This window comes from Anolis carolinensis, chromosome 5 (genome assembly GCF_035594765.1).
Source record: "Anolis carolinensis isolate JA03-04 chromosome 5, rAnoCar3.1.pri, whole genome shotgun sequence".
In the NCBI taxonomy this organism is placed as follows: domain Eukaryota; kingdom Metazoa; phylum Chordata; class Lepidosauria; order Squamata; family Dactyloidae; genus Anolis; species Anolis carolinensis.
In genome coordinates this window covers 149,916,559-149,942,347 of record NC_085845.1, presented here as the reverse complement: position 1 = coordinate 149,942,347, position 25,789 = coordinate 149,916,559, and the positions used below count along the sequence as shown (strand labels likewise).

At 40.2% G+C, this 25,789-nt stretch overlaps 1 protein-coding gene across 1 annotated transcript; it reads right to left on the bottom strand.

The window, feature by feature from the left end:
• Positions 1 to 315: 315 nt before the first annotated feature.
• On the bottom strand, positions 316 to 25,789 carry rxylt1 (ribitol xylosyltransferase 1). Its single transcript, XM_062982552.1, has 6 exons — positions 25,419 to 25,789; positions 21,101 to 21,262; positions 18,724 to 18,826; positions 11,436 to 11,750; positions 9,382 to 9,552; positions 316 to 3,550 (listed from the first exon to the last, which is right to left on the bottom strand). The coding sequence occupies exons 1-6, from the start codon at positions 25,561 to 25,563 to the stop codon at positions 3,130 to 3,132; spliced, it is 1,317 nt and encodes a 438-aa protein (XP_062838622.1). The 5' UTR covers positions 25,564 to 25,789; the 3' UTR covers positions 316 to 3,129.

The following is a 25,789-nucleotide window of genomic DNA, read 5'->3' as shown; positions in this document are numbered from 1 at the left end:
ACTCTAATTGGAAGTAATAATAGAATTGTGTATAGAATCAATAGGACATAAGTGAACTAAATCAATAAGAACTAAAAGCTTTGAGCTCGGAATTCCATTTTACTCCAATACTTTAACGGCTGACAGGACCAAATTCAGCATGTCACCCCTTCTTCCAATGTGTACATGTAATAATGTGTAACAGCTTTATGTGACACATTTCTGCCAAGTAATCAGAAAAGCATTTAAGGCCTGTCAGGACAAAATTGCTACAACTGTGTTGGTGGGTTTAGGAAACTAGGCCAGACAGTAATTGGAAATGTGCTTCGACAGGAGGAAAAGAAAAATATTTTGGAATTTATATGTGTAAAATGAGTCAGAAAATCATGAACATAAATTAATTTGTATGCTATTAATACATAGTATACATTAATTAGTACTAATTAATGCTAGACAAATACTTTCAAGGATGCAATCCCAGACAAATAGCCAGGTTCCACCAGACACTGGTTTGCACCACATACATTTGCATTCATCATTAAAGTGCCCAAAGTTCTTGTAATAAAGTAATCAACAAACTGAGCCTCCAGTGGTGCAGTGGGTTAAACCCTTGTGCCAGCAGGACTGATGACTTGAAGGTTGGGTTGCTGACTTGAAGGTTGCGAATTTGAATCCAACTCGGGGAGAGCACGGATGACCTCCCTCTATCAGCTCCATCTCTATGCAGGAACATGAGAGAAGCCTCCCACAAGGATGGTAAAAACATCCAGGCGTGCCCTTGAAGACGGCCAATTCTCTCACACCAGAAGTGACTTGCAGTTTCTCAAGTCGCTCCTGACACAGGAAAACAAAATCAACAAACTGTTCTACTGTACTGATAATCATAGGGAAAAATATACATCCAGCCTAAGACATACTCATGCATCCCTAAGTTTCTCCCCATGTAACCCAGTGGGCCCTTGGTATTCACTGGAGTTTGGTCCCAGGACTACATACACACCCTACACGACAATCTACACCAATCCTCCACCTCCTGCCATCCTGTCCCTCAGCTGAAACTCAAGGCCTTAAAATAAGTACAAAACATACAAAAACAGAATTGAACTATTCACAATGAGAACACAATTCAAATCATAACATTTAGAAAGATAAAAAATCAGTAACATTTCAGTTTAAAACAGATCTCTACAACAACAAAGAGAGTGACTAGTCCCCATCACTGGCTCAACTAGATATTCAAGTACTAGGTGTATGTGTTACTTTGAGCCAATGGAATACAGTAGATGATTAAATGTCACACATGATATGTAACATCTGATATATAAAGCAATGCTATAGATCTGATGCATTTGAAACTCAGAATTTCCTATGAATCTGAGTTATTACTGTGAACTTCATCTCAATCATGTAAGACTTTTGGGGACTGACACACAAATGAGGTCATATCTCACATAGTTAACATTCAATTATGATCAGCAATACTTTAAAATACATCTTTCTGTGTTGAATAAATCAGAAAAAGCAAATGAATATAACTTTTAGAGTACAATGTGGGTTAAGGGCAAGCTGAACTGACATTAGGGTTCAGGACAACCGAAGTCATATTGTATCCAAGCCGCTATCAGTCCAGGGATTTTGCCCATTACTTTGGAATACTAGAAGCAACAGATCTCATCTAATCTTGAAAGCTAAGCAGGGTCAGCCCTGATATGCATTCAGCGCTGAAGTAACTAATTACTGTTCCAGAAACTAAAGTATAGTCCTAATTTCTACTATTTTTATATACCGTATTTCATCAATTCTAATATGCCATTGATTGTAAGACACACACTAATGCAGTGGTTCCACAGCTGCTTTGGCCTTCAACTCCCAGAAATCTTAACAGCTGGTAAACTGGCTGGGATTTCTGGGAATTGTAGGCCAAAACACCTGGGGACCCACAGGTTGCGAACCACTGCACTAACAGAAATAAATATATATATCACCCGCAATTCTAAGACACACCTATTTTTATGAGATGTTTACATAAAAAAAGGTGAGTCTTAGAATCAATAAAAACCAGTAACTTTATTTTGTGATATAATTGCAACTTTTAGTTACTTTTATAATTACAAGGATGATATAGTTTCATTAAAGATTAATAATAATAAATCATAGAGGAAGAACATTACATAATTCAAGGATTGGCCTGTGTTGTTCTCCAGTGCTTGGAAATAATTCATTACAGAAATGCTCATTGCCTGTAACAAATCACTTTTCCACAACAAGGAGCAAAATTGTTCAGTTCGGCATAAAATGCATCAGTGTTGCTTTTTGAACCCTTTCCTACCCTACCTTGTATTTTATGCGCTACTCATAAAAAGTTGTGTCCATGCCTACCTGTCAAGGTAGGTCAAAGATGGATTTTTGTTCTTTTTCTTCCTAACTAGGGCATATGACAATCTCCAAGCAGCATTAGGTCTGATGGAGCACTTCCTTGTGCTAGATTACACTGGAAGAAGTGAAAGAATTATCCAGTGTGAACTGATATTTTCAATGTGTGTATGAAAGCAACCTAAAACAGGTATGCTTTTTCAAAAGGTAGTGGGAATGAAAAGCAAACTAGTCTATTTTAGAGATGGACACATTTTTTTCATATATACATAAATACACACACATATCTATATACATACAGTCAGGCCTCCATATTTGTGGCTTTCACTTTTTGTGGATTTGATTATTATGTTCTCTCTAGAAATTACTACGTCCCTCAGTGCGACTCTATGGTCAGCTTCAAGTGAAAATTGATTATTGTTCTACAGGATCGAGAGCATCCTAGACAGAAAATGTATGACTCCAGGAGTAGCAAGCCTGTATAAGGCTAATTCTGGAGGGATTTTCACTTCTGACAAAAGAATCTCATGTGCTGATTGACTCTGCTATCGGTTAATGAACAAAGTACTTTTAGAAGACAAGACTTTTTCATTGAAACAAACCGTCTGCCAGAATACATTTATCTACATATATTATATTATTTTACCGGTATATACAAATACAACAATCATTTAAGAGGCAGTTCCAACTTGCAAGAAAGGACTTTTGAAAATTTACATCATTACAAAAAGTTCAAGAGAAATTACACTTTACTCATGCTTGTATACAGAGCAATAGTTAACTTCCTCTGTCCTTATGTAAAAATGATTTTTGCAATGCACTGATAAATTTTTGTTTCATCTGTATTTTGAACTGCCGATACCACTCCATTAACTTTTTTCTCCTGTGAATTTTCTGTTCCAGGGTCATATTTTGCTCTTTTTCTAAAACAGCGGGAAGTTCTTTCCAGTTTTTAATGAAGATAAAGGGAGCTCCCATGGCCTTCAGTAACTGCAATGGAGCACTATGGTGCACAGAAGAATTGCCACAATTTCCTGGTGTCATTACATCTTCTACTACAGGAACAGAACCAAAGGAACAAGCCTCGTAAATTCTATAGCATTCTGTATTTACTCCCACTGGGCATAGTGTGAGATCACTTTGCAGCAATGCGTCTTGATAATTTCGAAGGCTCTCATTGGTTTCTTGAGGCCACCACCTAAGAAATAAAAAAGGAGATTGAAAATATTTATTAATTTGATTTATTATTTATTTACTTCATTGTTATGCTGTCTTTCTCCTGATATAAGGACTCAAGTCTGTGCCTTCAGAAGTGACCAAAAGATAAAGTCACACTTTCAACATACTCATCAAGTGTAGCAGCAGAAGCAGCAGAAAAATCTACAACTTGAGGGCTGAACATTTCAAATATTTTCAAATATTTATGTAGAAGAATACTTACAATCCAAAGAAATTTACATTAACTGCATTATGCAGATAATAAATCAAGATGTCTTGTGACTTTCGAATTATGAATTTGTATTGGTGCAAAATTCCAGGCCTATCTACACCATTCACTTTGCAGAACGCTTTTGTGAAAAAAGGTTTATTTCATTACTTAATATCTTGCATTATATTAGATTATTATAATTATAAATATTGTTATTAATTTTTATGTTGAGACTGCTCTTCTATTCATCTGAATGAAAACATTAGGATAATAAAATAGTAATATGCAATATTTTTTACCATAGGGTTGTATAGCAGGTATTGAACATCATTAAAATAGCAAAATAATTTGATATGTAGGACTCCAAACTCATGACTTGCTAAGAAAATACCCTTTTTATGGAAAATAACAGTTGCCAAGCATTTTCTATAGCTCAATAATGCCCCCACTCTACTTTTTTGAGAATGGCATGTGTTTGCACTGTATAAAATCAGTAACCTTTATCTATCCAGGATTATAAAGTAATTTCTAGCCCACTGACTAATGATTACGTCAGACTGGCATTTCATGCTCTGCTGCAAGTGGATTTTTTTTCCAAAAAAGTTTCAAGAGCTCAGGCAATCAGGGAAAGAGGGCAAGTTATTTCCTGAAGAGAGCAAGTCGACAGGCAGACCGGGTACCCTGTGGAGTTTTCTAAAAGGGAATTTCCACAAGCAGTCAAAAATCCTTTTCACAAAGTCACCGTTTAATCTCACCAAAGTGCTTCGGAAAATGGATGCGAAAGCTTGATTTAGGTCAAATGAAGAAATAACTATACTGAAGTGCTCAGTTAGATCTCACCCTGTTCTCACATGTGAAAAGGTACTGGGTATGGAACTGATTAGTATAAAATTAGACGTGAGTGACACAAGTCATTGTGTGTGTGTGTGTGTGTGTGTGTGTGTGTGTAAGACTCAGTTTCCACAGCATATTTGACAAAATGATACCACAGGATTCAGGGTCACTTGTATAAAAAGTCTGATAAGGTTTAAGTATCCTTTAGCTCAGGTGTATCTTTGTGCCGGCAGGACAGTTTTATTCCGGGTAGCAGGATGAGCTCCTGTCCATCAGCTCCAGCTCCCCATGCAAGGACATGAGAGAAGCCTCCCACAGGATGATAAAAAACATCCGGGGATCCCCTGGGCAACGTCCTTGCAGACAGCCAGTTCTCTCACACCAGTTTGCAGTTTTTCAAGTTGCTCCTGACACAGAAAAAAAATCTCAGGGGTTCTTAAACTTCTGCAATCTTAACCCCCTTTGACCCAAGAAATTTATACATGACACCAAATATATAGATATATAAAATAAGTATAAAAATCAAACATTTACTGATTAACATATAGAATCATAGAATCATAGAATAGTAGAGTTGGAAGAGACCTCATGGGCCATCCAGTCCAACCCCCTGCTAAGAAGCAGGAAATCGCATTCAAAGCACCCCTGACAGATGGCCATCCAGCCTCTGCTTAAAAGTCTCCAAAGAAGGAGCCTCCACCACGGCCCGGGGGAGAGAGTTCCACTGTCGAACAGCTCTCACAGTGAGGAAGTTCTTCCTGATGTTCAGGTGGAATCTCCTTTCCTGTAGTTTGAAGCCATTGTTCCGTGTCCTAGTCTGCAGGGCAGCAGAAAACAGGCTTGCTCCCTCCTCCCTGTGACTTCCCCTCACATATTTGTACATGGCTATCATGTCTCCTCTTAGCCTTCTCTTCTGCAGGCTAAACATGCCCAGTTCTTTAAGCCTCTCCTCATAGGGCTTATTCTCCAGACCCCTAATCATTTTAGTCACCCTCCTCTGGACGCTTTCCAGCTTGTCAACATCTCCCTTCAACTGCGGTGCCCAAAATTGGACACAGTATTCCAGGTGTGGTCTGACCAAGGCAGAATAGAGGGGGAGCATGACTTCCCTGGATCTAGACGCTATTCCCCTATTGATGCAGGCCAGAATCCCGTTGGCTTTTTTAGCTGCTGCATCACATTGTTGGCTCATGTTTAACTTGTTGTCCACGAGGACTCCAAGGTCTTTTTCGCACACACTGCTGTCAAGCCAGGCGTCCCCCATTCTGTATCTTTGATTTCCATTTTTTCTGCCGAAGTGAAGTATCTTGCATTTGTCCCTGTTGAACTTCATTTTGTTAGTTTCGGCCCATCTCTCTAGTCTGTCAAGATCGTTTTGAATTCTGCTCCTGTCTTCTGGAGTGTTAGCTATCCCTCCCAGTTTGGTGTCGTCTGCAAACTTGATGATTGTGCCTTCTAACCCTTCGTCTAAGTCATTAATAAAGATGTTGAACAGAACCGGGCCCAGGACGGAGCCCTGCGGCACTCCACTTGTCACTTCTTTCCATGATGAAGATGATGCATTGGTGAGCACCCTTTGGGTTCGTTCGCTTAGCCAATTACAGATCCACCTAACCGTAGTTTTGTCTAGCCCACATTTTACTAGTTTGTTTGCCAGAAGGTCGTGGGGGACTTTGTCAAAGGCCTTACTGAAATCCAGGTACGCTACATCCACAGCATTCCCTGTATCGACCCAACTCGTAACTCTATCGAAAAAAGAGATCAGATTAGTCTGGCATGACTTGTTTTTGGTAAATCCGTGTTGACTATTAGCAATGACTGCATTTGTTTCTAAGTGTTCGCAGACCACTTCCTTGATGATCTTTTCCAGAATCTTGCCTGGTATCGATGTGAGGCTGACCGGACGGTAATTGTTTGGGTCGTTCTTTTTTCCCTTCTTGAAGATAGGGACCACATTCGCCCTCCTCCAATCTGCTGGGACTTCTCCCGTTCTCCAAGAACTCTCAAAGATAATTGCCAGTGGTTCTGAAATAACTTCCGCTAGTTCCTTCAATACTCTTGGATGTAGCTGATCTGGCCCTGGGGACTTGAATTCGTTTAGAGTGGCCAGGTGTTCCTGGACAACTTGTTTCCCTATTTGGGGTTGGATTTCCCCCAATCCTTCGTCCATTCCATGTTGCTGAGGTTGAGCTCATTTAGCGCTTTAGCCTTGCGAACCTTTTCCCTACAGGAGTTGGCTATACGTTTGAATTCTTCTTTGGTGATTTCTCCCCCTTTCCACTTCCTGTGCATGTCACTTTTGAGCTTTAGCTCAGTTAGAAGTTCTTTGGACATCCATTCTGGCTTCTTTGCACTTGTCTTATTTTTCTTCTTTGTTGGCACTGTTTGCATTTGAGCCTTGAGTATTTCATTTTTGAAAAACTCCCATCCATCCTTAACTCCCTTGTTTTTTAATATCGGCGTCCATGGAATGCCGCTCAGTAATTCCTTCATTTTTTGGAAGTCAGCTCTCTTAAAGTCCAGAATGCGTGTTTGACTTGTCTTAGTTTCAGCATTTCTTTGTATTGCAAACTGCAAAAGCACATGGTCACTTGCCCCTAAGGATCCAACCACTTCAACTGTATTGATCAGGTTTTCCACATTTGTTAAGATTAGATCAAGAGTTGCTGATCCCCTTGTTGCCTCTTCTACCTTCTGTACCATAAAATTGTCTGCAAGGCAAGTGAGGAATTTGTTGGACTTTGTACTCTTGGCTAAGTTTGTTTTCCAGCAGATATCGGGATAATTGAAATTGCCCATGACGACTATATCTCTTCTTTGTGCCTGTTTGGTCAGCTGTTGACAGAAGGCTTCATCAAGTCCTTCATCCTGACTCGGAGGTCTGTAGTAGACACCCACGACAAGATCTTTTTGAGTCCCGGTTCCCTTGATTCTTATCCAGATGCTTTCAAGCTGGTTTCCCAGATTACAGTCTTGCATTTCTTCTGCATCGTAACTGTTTTTGACATATAAAGCTACTCCCCCTCCTCTCCCCTTTGTTCTATTTCTGTGAAAGAGGTTATAGCCCTCAATGGCTACATTCCAGTGATGGGAGTCATCCCACCAGGTTTCAGTGATGCCTATGACGTCGTACGTGTGGTGCTGTGCTAAGAGTTGGAGTTCGTCATGCTTATTTCCCATGCTCTGAGCATTGGTGTAAAGACATGTAAGCCCCTGTGACCTCCCCTCGAGCTGTTTATTTGGGATTATTGTGCTCCCTGTACTTGGTCGTTGCTGTGTTTGTGCAGCCCTCCATTTAGCCTTTTGGCGGTTCCCTGTGGTCGTGGGTAATATAGTGTTCGCCAGGCTGTTGTTCCCCTCCCCCAGTGGATCTAGTTTAAAGTGTGCCTGATGAGGTTTGTGAGTCTGTGTGCAAAAAGATGTTTTCCTACTTGTGTGAGATGCACCCCATCACTTGCCAGTAGTCCATCCTCTTGGAAGAGTAGACCATGGTCAAGGAAGCCAAAATGCTCCTCTTGACACCATTTTCTGAGCCAGTTATTGACCTGTACTATTTTTCCGGCCCTTGTAGAGCCGTGTCCTACAACGAGGAGGAGGGATGAAAAGATCACATGTACATTATACAGTTTTAGCTTTGTTCCCAGAGCTCGAAAATCATTTGTGATCTTTTGAAAAGTATGCCTAGCGGTGTCATTGGTACCTACATGAATCAACATAAGGTGGGGAGGGTGATGGGGCTTTAGGAGCCTGCTGAGCCTCTGAGTGATATGGTGTATTTTTGCCCCCGGGAGGCAGCATGTTTCTCGAGCCATCCCATCCGGTCTGGAAATGATGGCTTCCGTTCCTCTAAGGAGGGAGTCACCTACTACCAAGACCTGTTTCCTTTGAGGATTGACAGGGTCCCTTTTGTGCAAGACAGTGTGTATGTCCCCTGAAGAGTGTTCCTGTTGAAGTGAATCATGTAGGTGTAAAGTGTTGTCCTCCTCCTCAACATCCCCAGTGCATTCATCAATGACAATCCATTGAGATACATCCGAGAGCCCATTACTCTCCCAAGGATGTTCCTGTTGCTCCTGGTCTACGATTGGGGATGGAGCATTTGCATGATTACATAAGTGTGAATGTGGTGATGCACTGTCCCCGTCAGGGCTATCCCCTGCGCATTGATCCAGGGTGGTCCACTGAGTGGTATCTAAGAAACTGTGGTCCTCCACAAGATGTGTTTCCTGATTGTATGTTAATGATGTAAGAATTTCAAATCTGTTGTGTAAATGCAGCTGAGCAGAGGAGTTCTGCGGAGGTTGCCTGGTCCTGTGTCTCCTTCTATGGGTGACCTCCTTCCAAGCCTGAGGGTTGTCTACCTTTGAGTTGATCTCCCCATAAGGTTCCTGATCATGGTCATGGTGGTGTTGGTGTGATGCAGGCTGTAGATCTACAGCAGCGTGTTGTGCAGTGTCCAAGAACAGCTCAAGTGCCTGAATGTCCTTAAGGGTCTTAATACGGTGCTCGAGCTGTTGGATCCTCTGCTCCATCAGAGTCATCTGTTTGCACTTGGAGCAGATGTATCAGCATTTGCAAGGCATGATAGTCTGATTTTCCTATTAAACACAACTGAAGCATCTCCTGCAGAGTCAACTGTAAACACTGACAACAGATTCATATAAATGCCTAAAATAAAAACATCCTATGTTGCTCAACAATATTATTTTAAACAGAATATCATGGTGCCAACACTGTAAAGGCAATGACCAGCATTTTGAGCTTACTCTTCTCTGGGTGAAATCCAACAGAGCTTATTAAGTCTATTCTGTAACAGAACTTTCATTACGATCTCACGTGTTGAATTCTTATATACCGTTCCCAAGAAATTACACTGGTACAACCTTGGTGACTGCAGCATTGACCAGTTCGGTTCAACTACAGGAAAATTTCTGTAGCTGAAATTAAACAAACAAACAAACAAACAGCATAAGTACACTTATAATGAGTAGAATTTCACCACACATACACTGTATCTGCCCTGTCCAATCTACAATGCATTAGCTGTGCTGGATGGTGATAAAGGGAGTTGCCATCCAGTACATCTGAGGGCTACTACATAACTCTATATTGCACTGAATTTTATAATACTGAATCTTTGGGTATATATGTACAAGACTACACAATTATAGTAAACTAGCTGTGCATGCATTGCTGTGCATTGCTGTGGCTTATGGGAATCATTTGTTGGCCAGGTGGAATAGCAGTGAGGTTAAATGGGATGGAGTAGCCTCGTGGCTTCAAAACCTGAGGGTTTTCTATCTAGGGGAAATTTTGGTTGGCCAGGTTGAATAGCAATGAATAGTCTCGATGCGGCAAGTAGGAATGCTGTAATTAGTCACCTTGATTAGCATTTAATGGCCTTGCAGCTTCAAAGCCTGGCTGTTTCCTGCCTGGGCAAATTGTTTGTTGGGAGGTATTAGCTGGCCCTGGTTGTTTCTTTTCTGGAATTTCCCTGTTTTCAGAGTGTTGCTCTTTATTTACTGTCCTGATTTTAGAGATTATATTGTTCTATATTATTATACCACAGTAATCTTAAATATTATATTTATAATCTTATATTATCTGCTTAGAACTAGATTATATGAGGCCCCTTCTACACAACTGTATAAAATCCACACTGGATTATATGGCAGTGTGGACTCAAGATAATCCAGTTCAAAGCAGATACTGTGGATTATCCTGCCTTGACATTCTGGGTTATATAGGTGTGTGGTAGGGCCTTGAGTCTACACTGCCATATAATCCAGTTCAAATCAGATAATCTGTATTTTATAGGCAGTGTGGAAGAGGCCTGAGTGAAGAGGCCCTGGTCGCCATTCCAGCTGAGTGGGTTGCTAGGAGACGAAGTGGGCAGAGCCTCCCCTTCTAACTGGCAGCAAAGGGAAAAAAACAGTTCTTCCTTTTCCTCTAATTTGGACTTTATTTTTCTAGGGTTTTTTTTTGTTTGTTTGAAAGACGTATTTTGGATGACTATGTCTTTTGTGGCCAAATCTGGTGTGATTTGGTTCAATGGTTTTGTTGTTTACTCCATAATAAAATGCACATTACATTTATATATATATAGATTCTACAGTTACATAATTTAAATTTTAGTCCTTCCCTGCAGTTCTGTTCTATCAAGACCATCATGGCAACATTATGATTATATGTACTTCCTTCTCTGTTAAGGGAAACTCCAGAAAGATGATTTAGAAATGTTTTAACTATGTGTTGTCGAAGGCTTTCATGGCTGGAATCATTGTGTCACTGTGAGTTTTCCAAGCTGTATGGCCATGTTCCAGAGGCATTCTCTCCTGATGTTTTGCCCACATCTAGAGAGAATGCTTCTGGAATATGGCCATACTGCCCAGAAAACTCACAGCAACTTCTTCTTTAAATTTTACATACACACCAGTATTTTTCATTAAAATTTTTATATTCTACCTATAGCACAAATATATATTAAATGTCACCAAATGTAATCTCTGAAGATTAAACATTCAGTGCAATCCTGTATGTATTGACTTAGAAGTAAGTCCCATTGTATCCAATGGAGCTTACTTGTTAAATGTGAGGTAAGTCTAGCAGTCCACTCACAAAAAAACTGAAATTAGGTAGGAAATGATTACATTAGAAAAAAGGTGAAACCTACAAACATATTATCATGGTCAAATAATTATTGTAGTATTGCATTAGTGTACTAAAGCAACCGTTTGCATAACATAGCAGAACAGCAGTTTCACAAAGACTTATGTTCAAATTGCATTCTATCTTAATCAATATTAACAAAAATACTTACGTTGCTACTCCCAAAGGCCACTGGAAAACATTTTCTTCATTCACTAAGGGACTGTCATATACTACAAAGAGGAGGTCCACAAACCCTCCATTGTTTTTTAAGTATGGGTAAATCCATTCATTTCTACACTGTTCACTTCCAAGCAACACAACAGCAACATGCCGCAGCTTGTGCGTTTCTATTAATGTTTGTGCATAATACAGCCACTGGGTGGCGGAGGAGATCTTTCCTTCTTCCCTGCCATTCAGCACTAAAACCACATTGTCAGCTTCTACAGAGAAGTAGCCAGGGACGACTGCTGGACCTGTGATGAAACTGTGAATGACAAAACACAAACATAAAAAGTTTTAGCTATTGCAGATATTATAAACAACAACATAACAGGCCTTCACTACCCTTCGAAACATTGTTTTCAGACACCTCATTCTTTCAATGCTTGCAAATTTCAGAAGAGTTCAATTAATCTGACTAGAGGTTTGCTCTTCATCCATTCTACTTGCCTATGAAAGTGCTCATGAGCACATGCATGGTCCCAAAGCTTACCCATGGAAAAAGTGAGCCCCTTCTTCATTCAAGTTTGAAATATGTACATAGTAGCATGTAACATATAGTGCATTATATTTACGTTTTGTAGTAGTCAAAATGCATGAGTAAGTTTACAATAATCTAGGTTCACTTTTCAGCTGATTCTTCTTCCTGATGGTGCTCCAGCCCCTAACCCATCAGATAAGCAGGGGCTTTCTGTATAATATAGCAGACTGTTGGTATTGTGTGCCTTTATGTCACTTCCAACTTATGGCAACTCAAAGGTGAACCAATCACAAGATTTTCTTGGCAAGATTTGTTCAGAGGTGATCTGCCATTATGAGGATGAGAGTAGGAATTTCCAAGGCCACCCAATGGATTTCCATGGCTGAGTGGGAACCACAATGCCATGGTAGCCCTCTGTTACAGCAGAAAGGCTATAAATAATCATTGTTATGCTGTTTTATTTATGCTCTGTATTCCTCGTTTAGCACTTGTGAAATGTAAAACCTGCGTATGACTTCTTCAAATGACAGTAAGGTTAATATAAAGCTTAGTTCTCCATAATCTGTCAATGTCAGGTCTTCATGTCCTGACCGGAGCTTGCTGCACCAACATTACGTACACAGCGTTAAATTTACCAACTGCTGACAACCATGCGTCACAACAGCACTGCAGATTAATGCTTACGTTCATGATTTGTGTGAGTGTAATGTCTTCTTTAGCACAGTCACATTCAATAAGAAAGCTCAATCCAACAAGCAACCGCAGAAACTCTTTTTATTTCATGAAGGTTTCCCGAAACAATATACTGAAACAAAGAGAAGTTGAGCAGCAGTATAATAGGCTAAAATGCTCCCAGTATGCATATTAAGAACTGCTGTTTATTATGCAGTTCATCTGAGTTTCTTCAACTGGACTGCAACTTTAACATTTAGCTTGAACTGAGTTCAAGAGGTTCACAATGTAAAATTAAAACTTCAGCTGAAAATGAAGGATGGAATTAGAGTAAGTTTGAATAATTAAATTCAGTTTGCTCTGATTTGGGGACTGATTCCAAAGACTACTGGTACTCCCCAGATTTTGGACTTCAGCTCCCATGACTGCACACTACAGGTCATGTTAGCTGGGGCAGATGAGGACTGTAGTCCACAACATCCAGAGGGTACCACATAGGGGAGGCTATCATAGATTCACAAGAAAACTGGGTAATATTTTAATGTAGAGATTGTTCAGGAATTCTGATTTAGCTTTTTTTTCAGACAAATTCCCAAAGCGATAATAAAGGAGAAACATGAAGAATGCTAACTTTTTAATGTGGAGTTCTGAGATTACATTTTAGTTAGTGTAGATGGGAGGCTTGATTAAGCTAGTGTTCAAAATAAGGTCAGGAATTCTGACATGGGTAGCATTTCTCAAAACTGACAGTAACTAACAATATTGTTTACATATCCCCTTCCATCAGAATGTAATAACTCTTTATGTAGGAGTTAACCAATCCTTCTTTCTATTTCCTCTAGCTGGCCTTTTTCCTGTGTTTGTAACATCAGAGGGCATAGCTGTAAGACTGGCCAAAGACAACCTAGCATCCCATACTCCTTCATAACTTTAATCTGTTGGTTTTTACATGGAGTTCATAGCGTGTGCCAACAAATTTTAGCTACAGATATCCGTAAATCCCTGTATCTCTATAAAAGAAATAGGTATCGCTTGACCTTCCAGATTTGATTGGACTGTAAATTCCATTAGCCCTAATCAACATTGTGTTTCTACTATTGTCATCAATCCCAAGCTCTGCTTCAGCCAAAAATCTGATAACACTGTTTTTTTTTCTCCTAACAGTCCATTCTGCTTAACTATAGCCCCCGTTATAAGCCTAGGGTCAACACAAAAACCAGCAGCTTGTGTCTTAACCAGCCCAACTTGAATGTCTTTCATTTATTCAAATGTCAATTTGCCAGGAGTTTCACAGGGTTATTGAAGAGTCAAAGTGAAACTGAGGTAGCCAACAATATGCTGAAACTTTAAATATGTGTTCACAATCAATGAGGTACTAGACCAGGGGTCCCCACACTTTTTAAACAGGGGGCCAGTTCACGGTCCCTCAGACTGTTGGAGGGCCAGGCTATAATTAAAAAAAAAAACTATGAACAATTCCTATGCACACTTCACATATTTTATTTTGAAGTAAAAAAAAACACAAAATGGGAACAAATACAGCCTCAATGTTAATCATCAACATCATCATCATCATCATCATCAAAATAATAAAGGGGGTTGGAAGAGACCCCTTGAGCCATTTAGTTCAACCCCCTTCTGCCTTTGTGGACCAAAAGCACAAAAAAGCACCCTGACAGATAGCCACCCAGCCTCAATGTTGTTAATAATAACAACAACAACAACAACAACAACACATCACACAATGCTTGGGAAGTGTTCAACTTGTGATTTTGTGATGCGAAATCTAGCATATATATCTCATTTGCTGTGTTATACTGTGTCTTTGTGTCAATAACAACAACAACAACAACAACAACAACAAGGGTTGGAAAGGACCCCTTGTGCTATTTAGTCCAACCCCCTTCTGCCTTTGTGCACCAAAAGCACTAGCAAAGCACCTCTTATTAATTAAAAAATTAAATAATGATTAAAATAACATTATAAACAAGCAAAGCTTTGGAAGGCGAGGGAGGAGTGAGGGAGGAGGCGGGAAAGGTGTGCGCCTTTCCCCCCTCCCTCGCGCCACATGCACCTTCCTCGACAGAGGAGGAGGGAGCTTCCGCTGCGGAGGCCGGATAAATGGCTCCAATGGGCAGCATGTGGACCCTGGGCCGTAGTTTGGGGACCCCTATACTAGACGATGTCATATGAACTGAGATGGAAGTGACTGGGGTTGTGTACTGTACAACGCAGCTCTCCTCTGTTTAAAGAGTCATCTTGACAATGCCTTTATTCTAGATGGTGATGTTTATTTATACCCCACTTTTTCTCTCTACAAAGGATACTCTCTATAAAGGCTCTTCAGTCCATAAATGATTTTCACTAACTTAGTTTGGATCCCTAGTTGCATCCTTATCTGAAAAAAAATGACAGTCATAGCCATTAATGCCTCAATGGTATCAAGACTAGAGTATTTTCATGCAAGATGTGGAGCCATTGGGTACCAGTCAAAAACCACCACTGGATCAGAATGTACTCATTGTGGTGTTAACAAGGGTAGGCCATATGGAGCATATAAAGACTGGAATGTTGTTTGTCCATAGATCATTTTTACCTGAATTAAATAGAACTGCAAAGGCAATGAGACAATTTTAGGTGATATTAACAGTGTAAAGCTCTGTAAGTATAATTTTTACAGAGCTCCTCTGTTGCTCCGGTGTACAAGGCAATGTCTTAATGCAGCACAACTGCTCAGCACATTTAATAGATGAATGGTGTGGGTATCTGAACAACATCTGGTTGCACTTCTGTAGCCTGGAGGTAAAAAATCAGGCATCACTCAGAGAGAAGAAACCAACTGCAGTTCTGGAACTGAGGGGAAAGAACAGACATCACTTGCTGAATGATATTTATTTTATATGCAACAATGTCTTTTTTCTCCCAGCTACAGCATTGCAGACAGGACTTGAGCCCTCTTGCTCACAAAATGGCTACTGAGACCAGTACTAAGATGCTACTTAGCATGGTGAGGAGTTCCTCCAGAAGGTAGTACTCAATTGTCCCTACATTAACTAACTACATGGACATTTTTCACCAACTTAATTATACCCCCTTTTGCCAATACTGGCTTTTTGGGTGAAGGCATGGGAAACGGTGTTCTTGAAATAAAAAATGCTGACTTGGAAACATGCCTTTTTACTCCACCTTCTGCTGTACTGTCATTAAAGTCTACACCAAAATACATAATTATGCTAGTATAGTCCCACAATTGCCTAACTATCCTAAAAGCACCAGATTTCACACAATTTCTTTTTCATACAACCTTTTAGGATTTGTTGAGTCCTGTTTTTTTCTTAATGTTGGTGGTGTTTTTATTGATCTTATTGCTTGGCTTAGTCTTCCTGTTGTAAACTGCTGATGGCTAGTGATTCTCTTTTATTGCATACTATAGCTATAACATTTTCTGTTAACAACTTTGTAAGTCTATAGATCAAACTGTACAGTGCTAATATGGAAACAGATGTATGTGTTGCTCAATAAAACCAACCTTCTGCCGTCAGCTGGTGTGTGTTAAAATAAAAGTTCTTTTATATTTTGCTAACTGCTTGCCTTACTAGTAGTGGTAAATTCTGAAATAAACGAAGGCACTGAATACCTAAAATGCAATTCTATGCATATTAACTCAGTAATATCTCCCACTGAGTTTAATGTGACTTATTGTGAGGTATTAAACTGCAGCTAAGCAGAACAATCCTAATAGGAAAATTGATTTCTTAGGGCATTTCATACTGCATTTGAAGTCTTCCTAATTGTCTATGACTATGTTGAAGGTTAGAGGGATAACTTTTTAAACTGTTGTTATTATCATATACAGGCAGTCCTTGAGTTACATATTAAGTAAATGGGTTCCTGGGTTCAAGTTGTGATTCATGGCAACATATCACAGGAGGGATTTTTTTGGGTAAGATTTATTCAGAGTGGGTTTGCTTTTGCTTTCCTCTCAGGCTGAGTGACTGGCACTTGCCAGAGGTCACCCCGTAGTTTTCCATGATCTAGCAGGAGTTTGAACTCTGGTTTCCACAGTTGTAGTCCAATGCTCAAATCACTACACCACACTGGCTCTCTTATGTCACATTACAAGGTCTAACTTTTAAACTGAGTATTCTAAGAAGCACAAGATATGCTTGGATTCTCAGCACTGAAAAATAATCTAGCAAGCACTCCAATTCGTGTCCGAAGGCCCAATCACTGTCTCCCAAAGCAGCTACTTTATTCTCAACTTAACTACATGAAACAGAATGTCAGTGGACAACAAGAGATTTAAAGACGGGCTTAAAGCTAACCTTAAAAAATGTGGTATAAACACCAAGAACTGGGAAGCCCTGGCACTAGAGTGTTGTAACTGGAGTTCAGCTATTACCAACGGTGTTATTTTGAAGAGGAATGAATAGAGAGAGAAAAAGAAACACGCCAAGAGGAACGCGGGTCAAACCAACCCTTGTCATGACCACCTTCCATCTGGAAATCTATGTCTTCATTATAAAAGATCCAGAATAGGTCTCCATTTACAGAACCACCACCAAAACTCTAGAAGTCAATTATACTTGGCCACAAATGATTGCCCATGACTTGTGCCCAGAAGACAGTACATAGATAATGTGGCTCCTAGTGTGTCATCCATTTCATTGCACTATAGAATTATAATTAAACTATAACAACATCTCTCCCAACTCATTTTAACTAGATGTTAAAGAGCTGCCTTATCTAATTCAACCAGTTGCTTGTGGAGTCCTCCTCTATCCACTGTCATCCCTCGTCATTGGATCATGGGCTACTGAAACCAGGAACGTTAACAAGCATTTGCTGACATCTACAACTCTACTCAAGGGAATTGACCAGAGAGAAGCCCAGCAAGAGCAGCAAATCTGATGGTGTTATTGCTGTTTTCCCCCCCAAGTAAAAAAAAAAATCAAAGTTGTCATATGAGGGAATGGAGGGAGATTACTTGCAAGAACCACACGCAACACATGTTCTGCTCAGAGTTTGAAAAGAAAAAACTTTTGGGGGACTCCCCCCAAATGGCTACTGTCCATCCTGGCTGAGGAATTCTGTAAGATAAAGGCTTTGTTGTTGACCATATCTAGAGAAATAAGAAGCCACCTACTCCAACTTGTAACTTGTTCTAAATTTGAATGTTCAGAAACAACACAAAACTGTGACTTATGAGTTCATGCACCATGAGGTGAGGCTATGACATTGGTTCTCAACTTGTGGGTCCCCAGGTGTTTTGGCCTACAACTCCCAGAAATCCCAGCCAGTTTACCAGCTGTTAGGATTTCTGGGAGTTGAAGGTCAAAACATCTGGGAACCCACAGGTTGAGAACTACTGGGCTATGAGGAGATCTGAAGTTTATGCTTCCATTTTCAATTCACCATGGCTTATCATGACTTCCAATCTTAGCATAGTTATGGCACTAGTGTTGCACTCCAAGGCAGAAATCCCTTTAACTGTAAGCAACATGCCAACTGATTAAAAAGCAAGCAGTTTATTGTAGAATATTATATATATAAAAGCAAAGCAGTAAAAAATAGTAAAAGGTACAATCCAAAAAGTAGTCAGTAAATAATGTCTTTAAAGTTTAAATCCAAACCATCACACTGTAGAAATTCCATGGAGCAAGGCAAGTGAAAACAGGAAACACAGCAAAACAAAACCACAGGAAAAACTTGGATAAAGTAATTTTAAAAGCAAACATTAAATCCCAAAGGCCAATTAGAAGGTTATCTTCTCGTTGTCACCTGAGTCACTACCAGACTCCGAGTCACTACCAGACTGTAACTCTGGTGAAAAGTCTTCCCCCAACACTTCCCCTTGCTCAGGTCTCTCATATGAACCTTGCTTATCTACACTTAATTTTGGCTGCTCAGGCCTCTCATTAACTCTTAATTCAGGCCCAAGCCCCCCACTTGAAGTATCATTCCCTTCATGAACTTCAGACTCGAGCTGTGCAGTAGGAGCAGACACAGACTGAACAGGCTGACATACAACAACTAGACTATGTAAAACTATTGGACGAAACTGACAAGAGGCATCAAACTGTACCTGAAAAATGAGCTTCCTGTTTTTATGCTTCCTTCTCTCCACTGAGCTGAAACATCTGCAGGCTTAAGCGGACCTTCAAAGATATGTTGCCACAGGTAAAGACCTATAAAAACACAATTTATCATGGTTAATAATACCTCTGAATGCCTGCAGTCTGGAACTTTTAAGATAAATTAGACAAAGACGTGGATAAATGTGAATTGCAGCAAGCTATCTCCTGGTATCAAAGCAAACACATTCTAAAGAAAGTAGAACAATGAAGAATGATTAAATGAGAATGGAAACAAAAACCTACAGCCCTTATACTATGAAGAGGTGAAACTGAAGAGGTGAACAGACTCACTGAACAAAAGCTAAAGAATTTATCTATCTGCATATAGTTCTCTCCTTGTAAGAGTGTAAACTCGATCAGTAAGAAGATAGCTAAATTTCCTGAGAGTTATGAGATTACTAGAATATGTTTTTATCCTTCTCCTCTATGTAAGAGGGGAAGATACCTACTTCTTTCTATGAAGAAAGACTTATGGCTTACAACATGCAGAATGAATGACAAAAGTTAGGAGAACACACGGTAGAAGAACAGTGTGATACTTCCACATATGGGTTGTGCCGTTTCACACAAACAGGCACAAATCAATGCATAGCAAAATACTCCATGGCACATTTTGAATGGGAAAAATATTTTAGAATGGGTGGCAATTTTGAGAACAGACCAGGCTTATGGTAAAACCTATCCAAATCCTTTCTTAGCCCACTGTTTTTAATTTTGCGCACAGAGAGGGCAAAACCTCTTCTAGAATACTGTGTCTAATTTTGGACACCACAGTTCTGGAAAAAGATGAACAAGCTGGATTATGTCCAGATAAGGATTTCCAAAATGGTCAAAGGTCCTATGTCCCTTGAGAAACAGCTTAGGGAGCTGAGTTGTTGAGCTTGGAGAAGAGAAAGTTTCAGAAGGACATGATAACTATGTTTAAATATTGTTGAAGGTTTTCATGGCTGGAATAACTGGGTTGCTGTGAGTTTTTCAGGCTGTATGGCCATGTTCCAGCAGCATTCTGTCCTAACGTTTCCCCTGCACCTGTGGCAAGCATCATCAGAAGTTCTGTTGGCAGTAAGGCAAGTGATGTGCGTGTGTGTGTGTGTGTGTGTGTGTATATATATACATACACACACACACACACACACACACACACACATACATACACACACCTGTGGAATGTCCAGGGTTGGAGAAAGAACTCTTATCTGTTTAAAGCAAGTGTGAATGTTTCAATTAGCAAGCTTGAATTAGCATTTGAGTAGCCAAGAAGTTTGCATATCAGTGAGGGTATCTACAGAGAGGTAGACTGGGCTTTGTTGCCTGGAGGCATCCTATGTTTGGGAGGTGTTAACTGGCCCTTGAGTGCTTGTTGTCTGGAGTTCTCCTGTTTCTGAGTCATGTTCATTATATAGTATCTTGATTCTGGTGTTTTTTAAATATCTTTAAATATTTGAAAGGATGTCATATTGAATGTGGAGCAGGCTTGTTTTCTGCTGCTCAACCAGGACATGGAGCAATAGATTCAAACTGCAGGGAAAAAAACAAATTGAATATTAGAAGAAACTTTCTTATAGTAAGAGCTGTTTGACAGTGAAATGTATTGCCTCAGAGTGTGGTAGAGTCTCCTTCTTTTGGTTTTTGTGTCAGGAATATTTTGATGGTGTGCTCCAGCATGGCAGGGAGTTGGACTGGGTGGTCTTTGTAGTTTCTTCCAACTCTATGATTCTATGAGAGGGTTTCAGATACATACTTATAAGAACCCACATATGCACGTGAAATCAAATGGAAAGAGAATGGAAATTCCATAGGCAACAGAAGGATCTTTTCTGTTTTGCTGTTGACATCACTAAAACTGAAAAGGACCGCCAAACTCTCAATACAGAAATCCGAATAGGATATGTATTTGGAGTAGAGCTACTTTTCATAAGATTTATTCATCAATTGTTGACAACATCTAATAACTGCGTATTAACTGAATATATCAAGTTCATATTACTGAAATAGCATCCATCATTTTACTCAGAGAAATTATTAGTAAAAGTCAAGTGTCAAGTTGGCAGATAATGTTATGGCCCATTAGATAGATAGATAGACAGACAGATAGATAGATAGATAGCTAGACAGATAGACAGACAGACAGACAGACTTTCTGAGCTTATTCATGCCTGCTGCTAATACAACAAATTTCCATGTAAATGCTACAGTCCAAAATTTACGAAGAGGTAAATATCTGACTACACTAAAATTTCACAGTAGAAATATTTCAGATTGCATTGAAACAGGAAGCAATTATATTTGGATATGGTAATCACAATATTAATGTACAGGACTTACCAATAGCAGCTTTCCCCCAGATTTGTACCCTGAGGTCTGCTTGTTCCTCTTGCCCTCCCATCTTTTTCAATAGGTGAAAGTTGCTTGCCGACTTCTGTTGCAAATCATTCTTTTCATCAACTTCCCAAGGATTCCATTCATCAGTTCTCAAAGCAGCATGCTCTAAGTATGAACGATTAAGACTACTTCGACAACAAACACAGGCAATTTATTCTAAACCTCTTCCTATAACAGTATTTTGTGACCAATAAATGCTAAATCTGTAATGCCAGAAACACATAAATATTTTCCTAAACCATGGAAACAAGGTTGGTGCAGCACTTTGTATGCAAACTGTTTCAATCCCTGGCAACTTAAAATATATCTTAGAAAGACTGCTTTTGAAATCTGCAGAACCACCGCAAGCTAATGGAAACAATACTGAACCAGATGGAGCAATGCTCTGATACTATATGAACAAATAACAATACAATCCCCAAACCTACTCAACCACTACCCATGAGACCAAAACTTATGGTTTCATCTTGCCAAATCTGACAAAATCTGTCCTACATAGAAATTTTCTATGTCCTCCAGGTGATTCTATGGTATGCTTTTACTGTAAGTTACCAGAGTTACCCTGGAGGACTCAGCAAATTCCTATGACGTTACCTCTCTAGAACATTTTTAGATCTTCAGTGAGCCTCTATGGTAGTGATTCTCAACCTGTGGGTCCCCAGGTGTTTTGACCTACAGCTTCCAGAAAACCCAGCCAGTTTACCAGCTGTTTGGATTTCTGGGAGTTGAAGGCCAAAACATCTGGGGACCCACAGGTTGAGCACCATTGCTCTATGTAAACTTCTTGCAGAAGTTGTCTATTTTAATATGGTTTCCTGTCTTCACTGGAAGTTCACGAACCTATCTCCTAAGAATATGAAGGATCATACTGCAGTCAAAACTCTATTAAGGTTTCCTTCAGTATAGACAGTAATCCCAACCCTTCTCTCTCTTCAACTTTTGCTATTTCCAATCTATCACAGGATGTTTTCAACCAACTGGATTAGTTTATGGAAACAATGGTAGGTAAGTGAAACATATGTGCTAATAACAGCATTAAGTAATCCCTGATTTCTGAATTGTAGAGTGTTTTCGTCTCTTCATTTTACTTTAGCTTACAATGACTTTGTCATATTTGCTCTCCCTTAATAGAAGGGGTGAATTACTCTGTAAGGCTTCCTGCTATGGTGCCATATTTTTTCATTTGTTTTACATCCTGCTTTTCTAATGATAAAGAAGCCAAAACTCTGTATTTGTTGTTGTTTGTCTTCAAGTCATTTCTGACTTACGGTGATTCTAAGGTGACCATATCACAGCACTTATCTTCGCCAAGTTTGTTCAGAAGGATGCTGACATTGCCTTGTCTGCGGCAAAGGGTATGACTTAGCCAATATCATCCAGCAGGTTTACATAGCTGAGTAGGGATTTGAACTCTGGTCTTCAGAGTCATAGCCCAGTACTCAAACAATTATACCACACTGACCCCTAATGTAGCTTATACTGCAGGGTAAATTAAGACAGCTAAAATAATATGTACTACAAAAATGTAAACATTAAACAAAAATATAATGAAAACCACACATCCTTCTGCCTCAATCAGTTAAAACCTGGAGGCCAGTAAAGAAGCGCAGAGGGGGGGCATGGAGTCAATGGATGAGAGTTTCACAGAAGTAGGCACATATAGGCTTACCCACATCCAGAGGGCAAATCCTCCTGCAAAGATCATAAAGTGAGTAGGCTTATATGGGGAGAGATGGCTTTTAGACAGCCTGGTCACAAGTCTTAAAAGATTTATAGGTCAGAACAGGAGCTTTGAATTGTGCCTGGAAATGGACGGTAAGCCTGTGAAGCTGTTTAATCAAGAAAGTCACATTCTGTAACCAGCCCTAGCCTGCAGTTTTGTCACAGCATATTGGACCAGCTAAGGTTTCTGAACAGCTCCCAAAGATAGCTCTAAAAATGTGTTACAGTAACGCAGTGTGAATCTAATCAAGACATATATTGCCAAGGTCAGATCTGATATCTCAAGGAACAGATTGCACTATGTTTCTAGAATATAAATGTCATTTCCTAGTTGGTTCTATCATAAAAACATGAAAAAGTTTATCAAACTGCAAAAACTTTTTTTTGCGGGACATACTGCAGCACATTTTGCTATAGTTTTTCAATCAATATCTCACAGTCTCAACCAATTCAACTTAGTTTGTGGCAGCCACAAAAATGAAGTTTCAGGAGTATAACAACTACAGTACTTTCAAAGTAATTATTTCACAATGAAACAGGAAATAATACTTTCAAACCAGGATCAGATTTTTTTTCCAATTTTATTACATAGTGTTATAGCTGATGCACTAGTTTTAATTGTGAAAATGTGATTTTGGCCACTGCCAAAATCTGAACCTCCAGGCTGAGTCCAGGAGCACACCCAAGATCTCAGCACAGGCTGAATCTGCACCCCTGTCTTGTCTGGATTAAGCCTCAATCTGTTTGTCATTATCCAGTCCATGACTTACAAAAGATTGTGGTTTAGTACTGAAACAGCTCTGTGGGGAAAGCAGAGATAGAATTGAACATTCCCAATATAGTGGTGGTACTAGAGCCTGAATCTCCAGCTGCCTTCTGGTAATAATTGTAGATATGGAAGGCTGACTATACCTGATGCTTCAACACTATGGGAGCCGAATAACTGGAGAACTTGAATTAATGCAGCTGGACCCACTCTCACTGGGAGGGCTCGATGCTATTCAAATTTTTGGAGTTATAGTTTTACAAGATCTTCAACCTTCTCTGCCCAAGAGTAGTGGTGCCTCACCAAAAAATAACTACTAGGATTGCACAGCACTGAGCTTTGGGAATTAAAAGTGGTGTCAAACTGCTTTGATTCTAAATACAGATGCCTAGCTAAACCACTACAAGCCACATGTAAGAGGAGCACCAGATGTAGTTGTGGACAGGTTGCACTCACCCGTACCTCAAATTCCAAAATCCTGGTTGAGATAGTGAGAGTTTAGTTTTGATTTCAGAAGGTTTTGATGGCAGATAAACTTTACTGCATGCAAGAAATTATTAATGTTATCTTGAGGCTATGTGTACATGGCGCATGTGACACACAGATACATTTCATGTCTAGACTTGGGTTCCATCTCCAAGATACCTGATTACTTATGCATACCGTATGCAAATACTGGCATCCCAAAGGAGAGGCAACATGATGCCATGTATAAATATGTGAGGGGAAGTCATAGGGAGAATGGTGGTGGTGCAATGGATTAAACCATTGTGCCGGATGGACTGCTGACCTAAAGGTTGGGTTGCTGAGCTGAAGGTTGCCGGTTCGAATCCACGAGATGGAGTGAGCTTCCATCTGTTGGTTCTAGCTTGCGGGGATATGAGAGAAGCCTCCCGGGCGTCCTTTGGGCAACATCTCTGTAGAAGGCCAATTCTTTCACACCAGAAGTGATTTGCAGTACGTTCTCAAGTCACTTCTGACATAATTAAAAATAGAGAGAAGGTAGCAAGCTTGTTTTCTGCTGCCCTGGAGAATAGGACATGGGAAAATGGCTTTAAACTATAGGAAAGGAGATTCCACCTGAACATTAGGAAAAACTTCTTCACTGTGAGAGCTGTTCAGCAGCGGAACTCTCTGCCCTGGAGTGTGGTGGAGACGCCTTCTTTGGAGGCTTTTAAACAGAGGTTGGATGGCCATCTGTCAGAGGTGCTCTGAATGTGATTTTCCTGCTTCTTGGCAGGAGGTTGGACTGGATGACCAACTCTTCCAGCTCTAGGATTCTATGAAATCTTTATTAAAAAGAATCCAAACTCCCAAACACTCCTGGTCCCAAACATTTACACCTGCATTAGTCATGTAACCATATACGTTAACATTATTGTGCTGGGTAGATCTGTATGCACACGTGAGCTGGATTCAAATCAGTCCAACGTTGTAGTAGATGGAGTTAATGTAAAATATAACTACTAGACAAAGCAGAGATGCAGGAAAGTGCTTAAATCGAGACATTTTCCTCTAGAAGCATCTACACTGTATAATGAATGCAGCTTGACACTACTTTAACTGCCATGGCTCAATTAGATGAAATCCTGGAAGATGTAGAGCAGGCAAGGGCAAACTTCGGCCCTCCAGGTGGTTTGGACTTCAACTCCCACAATTCCTAACAGCCTACCGGCTGTTATGAATTGTGGGAGTTGAAGTCCAAACCACCTGGAGGGCCGAGGTTTGCCCATGCCTGTGGTAGAGGAATTGGGGAGGAGAGGGCTCAGTTACCTGCCCGCCCTTGCTTCTCTCTCTGCCCCGCCCGCGGGGCTACAGGTCGCCGAGGCTTCAGAAAGACGCTATAAGCGGCGTAGAGGGAGAAGAGCAAGTAGGCCGCCAGCAGCGCCGAACAAACCCGCTTCCGAGTCAGCCTCATCTTTCAGGGCCCGGTGGGCGCCGCCATCTTGCCGGGACGGAGAAAGACCCCCGCGGCATGACGCGCTGAGGCGACTACTGCACTCGCCTGACGGAAAAGCGCAGGAAGGGAGCCTCAATGAGGAGCTCTTTTCACCAATTCTCTTTAGGTTACATTCAATTGCTCAGCATCAGCTGGTTACTCTTAATGGGAAGTCTCAAGCAAATTCCCCTTTCTGGATACATCT